At 38.9% G+C, this 12,669-nt stretch overlaps 1 protein-coding gene across 5 annotated transcripts in view; it reads left to right on the top strand.

Moving 5' to 3' along the window:
• The window catches only part of ATP8B4 (ATPase phospholipid transporting 8B4 (putative)), a 301,636-nt gene that overhangs the window by 66,355 nt on the left and 222,612 nt on the right, over positions 1 to 12,669 (top strand). For all 5 annotated transcript variants that reach the window (XM_028100015.2, XM_028100016.2, XM_028100011.2 and 2 more), the window contains exon 3: positions 8,017 to 8,075. In XM_028100015.2, the coding sequence (XP_027955816.1) occupies positions 8,017 to 8,075 (59 nt within the window). The remainder of the gene's footprint in view (positions 1 to 8,016; positions 8,076 to 12,669) is intronic.

The following is a 12,669-nucleotide window of genomic DNA, read 5'->3' as shown; positions in this document are numbered from 1 at the left end:
TATGCAGAACAGTACATATAGTATCTGGTTTTTAACCAGTGCTCGATACATGTTAGCTATTATTATTATCATTATATTGTAGTAATTCTTAACTCTTTAGTTGTGGAATCGATACTTAAAGAAAGCAATATGCCATGGGCTTATATGAAGGTTTTATAGATTTTTACTTGTGACTTGTGTAATCCAGTTCACGTATGGTGGAAGAAGAATGAACTGGTTAAAAATTTTTATGTTTCTTTGTGAAGCTATAGCAAGCCATGGGAGGAATAGAGCTTCCAATAATTCAAATTTTCCAAATATCTGGACCTGATGAGCAAATTGGCTCAGCCAAGAGGAAAACAAACCCCAGGGCCTTTTAGTATTTGTTTGAATCCCCTAACTCTGTTTCCAAGCTCTTTTGTGAGGACAAGAATAAAAAAAAATGTGGGAAGGTTTTTCTTTTTTGCCTCAATTCTCCTTAGTTTGCTGTTCAAATGTCAATAAGTCCTAGCAGCTGCAGGTCACCACTGGGTTTCAATAGGAAACCCCGATTTAGGGCACATATTTTTCAATTGTATCAGAATGTGCTTTTGGAGTCAAATCAGGAAATCTTGGAGGGTGGGGAACTCTTTTCTTTAAAGCTCTCCCCACTCATTGTTCTTTCCTCATGTCTTTAATGAATTGCTTTGGCTCCCAACCACAAGACCAGATTGTGAAAAATGAAAGAAAATTCAGAAAGGAAAAAGCTTAAGTTATTGATTTGGCTTGAGGGTATTTTTCTGAGACTTCTGATCCAACCCAAAAAACCATCAACAACCCCAAACCCCAAATGACACTCCATGTTTGGAGACCTTCTTCAGCTTTTGGATTGGGACCAACATTGTTGAGGAAGTACCAGTTCCTGTCATCAGGGTTTATACAGAGCCCCCAATTTTTTTGTGGTGCTTCATCATTTCATGATTTTGGGGATCTAAAGCCAAATGCCTGAAGACTGTCTCCCAAACCACATTTGGTGAAGGACAAAATTCTCTGGAGTTAATTGAAGAAAGACAGTTGTGTTCATTAAGTAGGAATTCATAGTTGCTGTAATCACTATGGGTCAAATGGAAGCCTTTCCTAAATCTTCCTCCTGACTCTTGGTCTTTTAACAGAGCTACTGCATTCACCAACTAGTCTTAAATATTAAGGTGTTAGGAGTTGTTCATAGACAAACTAAGAGAAAAAAGACATAAATGCCTGCTGGAAGTAGAAGCTGAATATTGTCTAACTTAATATAGTATGAGGAAGAAGAGCCCAGATCAGGGGTTGGGTGTTGCCCCCAACAACCTGGGGAAGAATCAATGAGTATTTGCTAGTTTCCACTAAGAATATTCAGAAAATTACTTCAGATCCCTTTGAGAAATAATAATACAAGCAACTTTAAGACTGACTATCCAAGCTTGGATGATTTCTTTTTCTTACCTATTTGCTATTTTTTTTTTTTTTATAGAAAAATAGTTTTTTTTTTTTTTTTTGGTTATTTTTTTGTTTGCAAAGTGCTTTCCGTATATTTTCTTATATAATGACATCAACACAAAGTGGCATTATTTTTCTAAGGAACTACAGATTAGGAGAGGTCATGAGTTAAAATGTGCTCACACACATAGTTGGTAGAAGGAAAATCTCAGGCCTCTGGCTTAAAGATCCAGGCCTCCTCCTCTTGAATGAGTGCTCTGTCATCAAACTCTCATTTTTATGGGTCCTAAAAGTCGTGGTAACAACAACATCTCAACTGAGGTTAAAAATTTCCAGCAGGGTTGTGTTATGTCCTTCTCATCTTTCAAACTTGTGTTTTAGTGATTGGATAACACTTGGATTTTCTTTAAAACTTTTTAATAAAGATTTTATTTATCTGAGACTGAGAGAGAGCAAGCGAGCAGCGAGAGGGGCAGAGGGAGAGGGAGAAGCAGCCTCCCTGCTAAGCAGGGAGTCTGACCCTGGGCTAGATCCCAGGACCCAGGGATCTTGTCCTGGGATCTTGACCTGAGCTGAAGACAGATGCTTAACCAGCTGAGCCACCCAGGTGCCCCAACACTTGATGTTCTTGATGCATCCCTTCCTTCCAAATGGAAAGACAAGCATATGTACATACATAAGTGGATATGGTTTTATTATCTGAAACCTATCATCTGCCCGATCAGGTAATTATTACAGGGAGTGACGGGGTAGACTACAGGTCATTTATCCCGAAACTAAGGTTACTCTTTTTAGTACATGTTTCCTAACATTTAACTGATTTATAAATGACCACTTCATAAAATAAATGAGGTATCCTTATTTAGTTACCTTGGATAAGGTAACAGGAAGCATATGGCTTAAAGATAAGCATTCTATGAGTTGCTCATTGATCTTTTATTTGATTGAGGCAGGCATCAAATTACACTGGCCTTTATGAGTTTGAGAAAGTGAAGGCTACTTCCATTATCCTATATGAAGTAGGACTTTGTGGTTTAATTACTTATTTTTTACATACCTATTTTTCTGTATTCTGGAGCAGATTCAAAATAAGTGTCTAAGATAATTCTGCCTCTGCTAATGGCTCTTCTCCTTGCTTGCTGAAATGATGAAGGATAGCTTCCTATTTAGGTAAATGTCTTTGTTAGGCTCCTCAGCTGTCACAAAAGAATGTTAACACTATTTTTTCTGTCCCAAGAATCTGTACTCAGCAACACAGCATAGCAGTTCTTCAGGTGTTTTGCAAGAATTTCAATCTGAAACTCAGTCATTTAGCATTTAGCACAAGTGCAGTTGAGAGAAATAATGATTAGGATGATATTTTTGGAAGGGCATGCAGTTTATTTATTCATCTAAATGTCCTAAAATACATTCCTGAATTTAACCAGCTCGGTAGAGACTGAGTACAAGACCGTAGCATTGGTCCCTCTGAATTGTGTTTGGAATGCCATCCCTAGAATTGTTACAAAACACAGCTCTTAAAAACTCATTTTATGTTCTTTGTATCAAACAATGACTTCTTTATGAGGATTTCTTAGAGGAATTATTGTTTGAGCCAAGAACTAATACATAATTGTACTTTTCCTGAGAAACTGGTTTATTTTTGCCCTTCAGGCTGTGAAATAAATGGAAATAGACAAGCCTTTCCTTTTTCTGTAGAATTTGTGGCCCACTTAGAACAGGTATGTGGGTGATCATGTCAGGTAATTTTATTTTCATTGTTGACTATAGTTGGTCATCATCCTTCTATATTCTTTAACTCCATTTTATTTTTAATATTTAAACTATTTCCCTGTTGTACATTAGTGAGTCATTGTTTTGGAGATGATCTTGTATGTAAACACTCTCGCATGTCTGAAAGCGTTCTTATTGCCCCTTCACACTTGATTGATTATTTGGCTGAGCATAGAATTGTGAGCTCAAGCATATTTTTCCTTAAAACTAGAAGGCATCACTTCCATGTCTTCTATCATCCTTTTTTGCTGATGAGAAATTTTATGTTAGTCCAATTCTCAGGTCTCTAGGGTTAACCATTTTTTTTCCCCTCTTCTGGAAGTTTAAAATATTTTGTCTTTGGAGCTCAAAATTTTGTGGAGCTCTATGGGTCCATTTTCATTCATTCTAATTGGCACTTGGTGGCTTTTTCACTTTGAAGAGTTAGGTCTTACTCTGGTACAGGGAAATTTTCTTCTCTTAATTTGATTATTTCTACTTATCCATGGTTTATATTCCCTTCTCCTAAGTGTTCTTTTCACATCTTCCTCCTCTTTGTCATTTTGCTATCTGTTTTAAGAACTTTCTTCAATTTTATTTTTCAGTCTATCCTACCTGTTTTTCCATTAAGTAGTTTTAAATTCCAGGAACTCGTTCTTGTTCTGTTATCTTTGTTCCTATCAGCTTGTTCTTGCTTCATGGATGCCATGTCTTCTTGAATATCTTCAAGGTACTAATTAGCATAAAAAAACCTCCTTTCCCCATCCATTTTCAGCATTATCTCTTCCTCTTGCATCCTTCTCTTTTGCACTCTTGATTTTCCTCAGATGTCTGGTGACTTAGACAGTTGTTGGTTTGTGTTTACATAAGAGGGCAGTTGTAAAGGTCTTTCCCCTGGCCAGCCCTCTCCTTTAAATTGGAGGAGCTGGTGATGTAGCCAGCTCACAGGGAGCTTTTTCTGTGTGTCTTAGCTTTTTCTGGTTGCTATAGCAGAATACCATAAACTGGGTGGCTTATGAACAACAGAAATTTATTTATTATGGTCTGGAGATTGGGAAGCCCAAGATCAAGAAGTCAGTGCTTTTGGTGTCTGGTGAAAGCCTGCTTCCTGGTTCACAGATGGCTGTCTTCTTCCTGTGTCTTCACATGATGCAAGGGGCAAGGGACTCTCTGAGGCCTCTTTTATAAGGGCACTAATCCCACGCATGAGGGCTCTACCCTCATAACCTAATCATCTCCCAAAAGCCCTCAAATACCATCTCATTGGGAATGTTCCAACATAGATTTTGGGGGGCCACAAACATTCAGTCTATAGTTTATAGTCTGGCAGATCCCACAGCTGCATCTGTAAGGCAGGGTTTACTAGGACCTAAGTCTCCCATAGCCAATGTGGTGGTTCAGAGCTGCTTCTCTCTTAGATCTGAACACCCTTTCTTGGTTTCCTCCCCAGGCATGTTGCCTAATCTCTTTAATGAGCAAGAGTAGGGGGATATGGGGGGCCCACCTAGCTCAATTTTTCTTTAATTATTCTGGTGATGTTCCCAAACTAGAATGCACAATTTATCTTCCAAGCCAGGACACTTTTGAAAGTGAAAAGTTATTTTGCCAAGACAATAAGCATAAACTGGGACTGTCACCCTATCTATATCACATTTTCAGCCTTTGTATTTATTTGTATGTATTGTATTTGTATGAATCTGGACCTTCTGTGGGGCTTCAATGGGAATTTTTAAAATTTATGAACTTCTGCTAGATTCTACTCTTGTTTTCCAGCACTGTTATGTTTTTATTATTTTTAAAAACACTGCTGTTATTTCAGTGAGACCTGGGTGGGAAGGGAGGTAGAAGGACATACTTCGTTTGCAATCTTGAACTGGAAGATCTTTGAACTTCACTTTAAACATATGCTGGCTCACTGTATTTATATATCCTCATGTATCACTTTACTCCTTTATGGAACCACACAAATTCAATGATAATGACTATGTAGCAGTGAGCTTACCCTAGTAGATCCTGAATCTCCTGGTGGGTACTTTTCTTTCAGTACTCTCACAGCTGGAAGGGTCCTGCAATGCCTACAAAATATTGGACATTAATTCACTGAACCTCTGGACAATTCTCAATGGGAGTTGTTTATGGAGGATTTGTTTTCAGCTTCCTTTTCTTGCAGGATGTGTCTTATTGCCAAGGGGGTTTTCTATCTCTTCACCCACTGTCCTAGCACATGGAAGAATGTCCGTTCTTGGTCTAACATAATTAGGTTAAAGGCAAAAAACTGTAGGGATACAGAACCAAAGCCAGAATTTAGCAGAGCTTAGTGGAGGGATAGAAAATATGCCAGAGTTTATTTATAAAGATTCAGTTCAGAAAGACCATACCTACTGGAAGCACAGAGCAAAGATAAAGATTTAATAATGATTTAGAAGCCAAAAGAGGACTTCCTGGCTCTAACAAAGTCTCATGGGACAAGAGCAATGTAGATACCCAGAAGAACATCCAAACTTTCCTAGCACAGAAATTACTCTTCTGGCCACTTTGGGAAAGGGTTATTCTCAGTTCTTGGGGAGGGTGGTTACATGGAGACACTGGACAGGAGTCAAAATTCTGGATTTGGAGTGAGTAAAATTAGCTGCAGAACTATAGAATTCTATCCTTGGATGTGCTCTGTATAAATGTGAAATTTAAAAATGATCATCATCTGAATGTGTATGATGTAAACTAAAGGCAATTAAATATATAAATTAGCATATCTAAGTTTTGACTTACAGCTAAAGTTACTCTTTAAATTATAAGCAGGATGCCAGGTGGGCCAGGTTAACCTTTCCCTTGTAGAAGAGAGCCCCCGATGGTCACCCTCCCAATAATATCTGTTGTTTTCCTGTCAGCAGTTTTACTATGCCTGCGTTAAGGTAGGGATGTTTAGACAAATCATCCAAGCTTTTTAAGCTTTAAGTACCCTCACCCTCCAAAATACCATTTTGGGCTTTGATTTTTTTGCTCTTTGTTAGGGAACCAGTAAGAAGGGGAGGATGGTGCCTTTATAGTCAGGGTTTAAAATGTTTCCTTCAGGGGATGGTTGTTTAAGAGGTTGCCTCCCGGTGAATTCTGGATTTCGGAGTTATATATGTTAGGGGCAGGTCCACTTGGTGTGGTCAGCTGTGGACATCAGTCCAATATTGTTCTTAGCAGAAATTAGGTGAGCTAGCCTTGAAAACAGGAACAGTCACAGAGAACTGACGTTATTACATAGGTAAGAAGAAAGCCATGTAGGTGGGGGCGCCTGTGTGGCTCAGTCGTTAAGCATCTGCCTTCAGCTCAGGTCATGATCCCAGGGTCCTGGGATCGAGCCCTGCATCGGGCTCCCTGCTCAGCGGGAAGCCTGCTTCTCCCTCTCCCACTCCCCCTGCTTGTGCTCCCTCTCTCGCTGTGTCTGTCTGTCAAATAAATAAATAAAATCTTTAAAAAAAAAAAAAAAAAGGAAAGCCATGTAGGTGGATGTCAAACAGGCAAACATTCCACAAAAGGTAGAGACTCAACCATAACCAAAGACAGGGTGTCATTTGTCAGAAGTAGTTCTCAGAGGTGAGCACAGTGTCATACTTGAGACTTGAACCAAAGATTTACATTCCTCTTGGACTTTTGGGAAAAAGTAGTCAATTCTTAAAATCATAGTACCTGGTGTTTGGAGGATGGTGGTGGTGATAAAATATATTCCTTTCTTCCTTCCCTTCCTCTTGATCTCCCTCTTCTTTCTCCTCTCATTTCCACTTTCAGCTCTTCTTCTCTTTGCTTTCCCCTTACACTTCCTCCCCTCTCCCTAGTATATGACTGAGTTACTTTCCATCCTCCAGTCTTCTTTATCTCTGTAGTTGTATGTACCTTCTCCAAATTCTGACTTTTACCACTACCCCTATACTTTTTACCACCTTTCACTTATCTAGATGGAGAACTGTGGGATTAAGGGAATCCCAGGTGAAGTGATGAAGTCACTCACCATGAGTGTTAACATTGACATCTGGTGATTATTTTTCTGGTCTTCATGCCATAGCTTTCATCATTCCATCATTATCCCTTTGTCAACTCTGAATTCAGTAAAATGGAGCAAGAACTTGCTACCTTTACTACAAAAATGTGTTCTGCTGGTGTTTCAGGGGGCACTGTCTTTTCTTTCCCTCTGTGAATTTTAATTATGTACCATCATAATCTGTGAGTTTTTTGTTCTTTTATTTTGTTATTTGCACTGGTGTTTGCATTTGTTTCCAGAAGATATTTTTTTGGCTACTTCCAGCAAAGGGCAAGTCTCCATCTCCTGGTGATGTGTAGTTCCTTTCAATATGCCTGGGATATTGTTGTTTAGAACTATCACCTTTGCTCATTGACCAAAAGGTCAGTGACCTCACTGGCCACTTCAGTATAGTTTCGTTTGGCTATATCGTATTTTGTCACTTTGTAGCCAAAAAAAAAAAAAAATCCTTTCCCAGGGTGGCATTTGACTTTCAGCAGCCTTCTCCTTTAGGAACTACTTGGAGTTAAGAGAAAGAAAGGGTCTTTGTGGAGCTAAAGGGATGTAGAAATTGGAGACACATAATGTTTTGTTTTATGGCTGGCATCAGAATTACAATGAGACACATTTCAGCTTTCCATTTTGGGACTTTCCAACACACGTTCCAACATTTAGGCTGGAAAAAACCAATGCCCTTCACATTTCAAAGGAAAGAATTCTTGCAACCTTGAGACAATCAAAGTAACCTAAGTGATGTTAGTTTAATGAGTTATATGTTTCTTTGTGTCAAGAATTTAATTTCATACCTGATTTCTCTTTCTCTTTAGAAGTGGAACGGATGGTGAAAGCCAATGACCGTGAATATAATGAAAAGTTCCAGTATGCAGTGAGTAAAACATACACAGTACACACATGCTGGGATAGGTTTTACCTTAAGGACAGTTGAATTCATGCTTTCTAGAACTTTATGACTTCACCAAAAACTTTCTTTGTTTAGGCCCATTTTAGTATCAGGGGTGCTATATGTTTCTATAAATACAGATTTTAGCAATATTTGTACACTTACTTTTGTCCTGCAGTAAGAGTGGTTGGTATGCTCTTTGGTATAGGAAGAAGATAAAATTTCTTTCTCAAGAATTGTTGCTTAGTTCATTTTGGTGATGATTTGGCCACTAGAATACATAGGAAAATATAAACATGGGCCTCTATGGTAATTCTTGGTGATAGAAGTGGTGGTATTGGCTGATGGGTGATAAATGGCTTTGGGAGATTTTCTGTAAGTAACTCAGGCTGAATGTGGAGAAGTATATGTAGGACAAAGTTCCCAGGTCCTGAATGATTGTGTTTATCAAGTGAGAAGTGAGAATGATTAGTTAAAATGTACAGTGTACTGACTTTAAGTTTATGCTGAACTACTTTAAAAAAATTTTTAACGAGGATTTTCTTCATTTACGTTAGAAATATTTATTGTCTATTAAGTGACTGGCACTGTTCTAGGAACTTGGGATACATTGATGAACAACTTCATGAATTACACGATGGGCCCTCATAAAGATCTTCTCATCGTTCTATGATGCAACCTAAGTTGCTACATGGAGTCTTTTATAAACTCTAAGAAAGATAACTGATAGAATTTGGCTTATAAGACCTGTTATAAGATTGAATACACTGGCACATTTCATGAAAGAAAGTTTCAATTCGAAGATGGTTTTGATAACTATGAAGGCAGGGCAGACTTTGGCAGTATCTGTTTAGGCACTAGCCAGATGACAGAGTTTTGCCCAATGGATAATTTTTAGCATTTTGTTCTTATTGACAGGTCTTTCCCATATATGGTGATGGATGCATTGGGCTATTGTAGCTTGGTACTATTAAATATTTAACAAAGGTAGCTAACAATTCCTCTTTTTCTCATGCTGTGCTAATCATGTAATTATAATTTGTTGTTCAATGGAAGTTTTCCTACAAGGAATCAGTACACCGACTCTGTGACAGATTTCTCATTATAAAATAATATATTGGAACTCGGATTTTATTTGTTAATCTTGTAAGCTTGGTTGACATAAGTCTGCCCTTGAAGAAGGAATCCTTCTTAGGAGGTTGATGAAGAACATGTTTCTTAGCCTGAAAGAATGAGACTAAATTTCCTCATGGTGATTATTGCCACTCTGTGCAGCTTCTAGTTATTTGGCCCCTCTGGTCATCACCAGACTTGGCCCCATGCCTTTCTGTCCATTCTACAGCTGGTCCTTTAACTATAGAGGATGACCCTTGAAAGACTTGACCATCAAACCCCAAATCAGGAGTAGACATGTGTATGTTTTAAGACCTTGGGGAAAACAGTAATAAGTAATCTGCTGTGAGGTAATTATGCATTTAAGTATTTAAGTATTTGGCTGTGTTTACTTGTTTTCCAGTGTGTAACAAGTGTTTTCATTCTGTGAGTAGTAACTCTATAAGGAAAACCATACTTTATTTGCCTTTGTGAGACCATACAGGTTTTTCTACTTAGTTATTTTTACCTGATTATTAAATATTTCAAACTTAGAGAACAGTATAGGAAATGACACCTGTATGCCCACCACTCAGATTAAATAGATGTTAGCAGGGGCACCTGGGTGGCTCAGTTGTTAAGCGTCTGCCTTTGGCTCAGGTCGTGATCCCAGCATCCTGGGATCGAGTCCCACATCGGGCTCCCTGCTCAGCGGGAAGCCTGCTTCTCCCTCTCCCACTCCCCCTGCTTGTGTTCCTGCTCTTGCTCTCTCTCTCTCTCTGTGTCAAATAAATAAGTAAATAAATAAATAAAATCTTTAAATAGATGTTAGCAGTTGGCCATGATTATTTCAGATCTTTTAAAATACTACACCAATGATACAGGGATGGTTTTCTCTTGAGCTTTCTTGATATTGAACAAAAGCACACAGATTTGTGGCTGCAGCTGTGTTTTCTCTTGCGCTTCCTAACAACAAAAGGGTAGAACAGTATTCCATGGCTGTAGCAGATCGAATAAGGCAGTTCGGTCTCAAGTGGAAACCTTTCAAGGAAAGAACAAAACCCATTATGAGCTGGCAAAACCAAGAAGGACAAGAGTTGAGAAAGGAAGGCTGCAGAGCAGAGAGGGGCACAGGTATCCCTGGTCTACTGATCACTTCTGTGGCTCAGAGAAGACGAGGCAGGCCTCCCTAAATGGGCATGGGTCCCCAGTAGACACAGCTGATACTGTCTTGGTTTGGGAACTCCCAACTGGATGGCTGGCCATACAGTAAACTGTGGGGCCATTCTCAGCCCTAGTCTATTGAGCTACAAGTTGGGGATGATACCAGTACTAATTTCATAGAGTTATTATAAGGATTAGAGTAACACACAATGACCCGATGAGCTAGTCTGTGTAGAGATGGTGTTTGAATCTATGTCTGATCTTAAGGCTTTTAAACCACTTGCTGTATGGAATGTGTTTGTAAGAAAGGTGGAAGCCTGACGCCTTTTGTTTAAACTTGCCCACCTTTAAAGGATATTACCCCAAATGGAAGTGGATTTGAAGAGACCTCAATAGAACTAGGGAGAATGCTTATAATTAAAAAAGCAATGTTCCCACTTTAATGCTAAAAAGGAGTGGGAATAAACTGAAACTTTATGAAAAAGATAAGAGGAGAACTGGTAAAGTCCCCCCAAATGTAGTGGAAAGAGTGTTTTGGGATAAAATAGGCCAAGGTCTGAATCCTGTCTCTCATTTGCTAACTTGTGTTCTCAATTTGTTTCTGAACATCAGTTATTTCATCTGTGAAATAGGGAATTTCCTCATAGGACCATTTATTAAAGATTAAATGAGATAATTTATATAAAATATTTGATAATAGTGAGACTAGCAAATATACATGCATACATACATATCTCTTACTATGTACCAGGACCTGTGCTAAACATTTTCTACAGCTTTTTCTCTCTCTTTTTTAAATTTTTTATTGTTATGTTAATCACCATATATTACATCATTAGTTTTTGATGTAGTGTTCCATGATTCATTGTTTGTTCATAACACCCAGTGCTCCATGCAGAATGTGCCCTCTTTAATACCCATCACCAGGCTAACCCATCCCCCTACCCTCCTCCCCTCTAGAACCCTCAGTTTGTTTTTCAGAGTCCATCATCTCTCATGGTTCCTCTCCCCCTCTGACTTACTCCCCTTCATTCTTCCTCTCCTGTTATCTTCTTCTTTTTCTTTTTTCTTAAAATATGTTGCGTTATTTGTTTCAGAAGTACAGATCTGTGATTCAACAGTCTTGCACAATTCACAGCACTCACCATAGCATACCCTCCCCAATGTCTATCACCCAGCCACCCTATCCCTCCCACCCCCCACCACTCCAGTAACACTCAGTTTGTTTCCTGAGATTAAGAATTCCTCATATCAGTGAGGTCATATGATACATGTCTTTCTCTGATTGACTTATTTCACTAAGCATAACACCCTCCAGTTCCATCCACGTCGTTGCAAATGGCAAGATCTCATTCCTTTTGATGGCTGCATAATATTCCATTGTGTATATATACCACATCTTCTTTATCCATTCATCTGTCGATGGACATCTTGGCTCTTTCCACAGTTTGGCTATTGTGGACATTGCTGCTATAAACATTGGGGTGCACGTACCCCTTCGGGTCCCTACATTTGTACCTTTGGGGTAAATACCCAGTAGTGCAATTGCTGGATCGAACGGTAGCTCTAATTTCAACTGTTTGAGGAACCTCCATACTGTTTTCCAGAGTGGTTGCACCAGCTTGCATTCCCACCAACAGTGTAGGAGGGTTCCCCTTTCTCCACATCCCCGCCAACATCTGTTGTTCCCTGACGTGTTAATTTTCGGCTTTTTCTCTTAAAACTAACGTGGTAGTGGGCAAGTAGTCACAATAAATTATAGATTCCCTATAAAGCATCAAATAGAGTAAGATAGTGATAAAAGCATGTTAGGAAGATACTGAAAAATTGGCTAAAGCTGTATAAGGTGCTTTTGTAATAAGTATCATGCCAAAAATGAGCAGATCTATGATACTGAAGGTGTAGAAGTTGCTGATGGTGCAACGGTTAGAGAAACAAGAATAACAGTATAAATGATTGTGGTCATAGAGACCCCCTCCCTGCCCTGCCAAATAAGCCACGTGGAAATGAGAATTATTCAAGGAAGTATTTACTGACTCCCTACTCTGTGCAAAGCATTTGATGAGGTTAGGAAATTTTCCTGACACTCTCAGCATGGATATGGATGGGTAGAGCCATGACTAACAGTGATAGTGATAGTAATAAAGACAGTGGTACTAATAATAGCTTACACACCTGTAGTGCCTACCACATGAAAAGCAGAGTTCTGAGCACTCTACTATATTAAACTTATTTAACCTCACCACAATTCTGTGAATAAGAGCACTTTTATTGTCTCACTTCTGTGTGTAAAAACATGGAGGCACAGAGATTTCAAGTGACT

Source organism: Eumetopias jubatus, unplaced genomic scaffold (assembly GCF_037043125.1).
Source record: "Eumetopias jubatus isolate StellerSeaLion01/CBP00866 unplaced genomic scaffold, mEumJub1_p1.0 scaffold_7, whole genome shotgun sequence".
Classification (NCBI taxonomy): domain Eukaryota; kingdom Metazoa; phylum Chordata; class Mammalia; order Carnivora; family Otariidae; genus Eumetopias; species Eumetopias jubatus.
The sequence above is the reverse complement of the archived record's forward strand: the minus strand, read 5'-3'. Positions and strand labels throughout refer to the sequence as shown.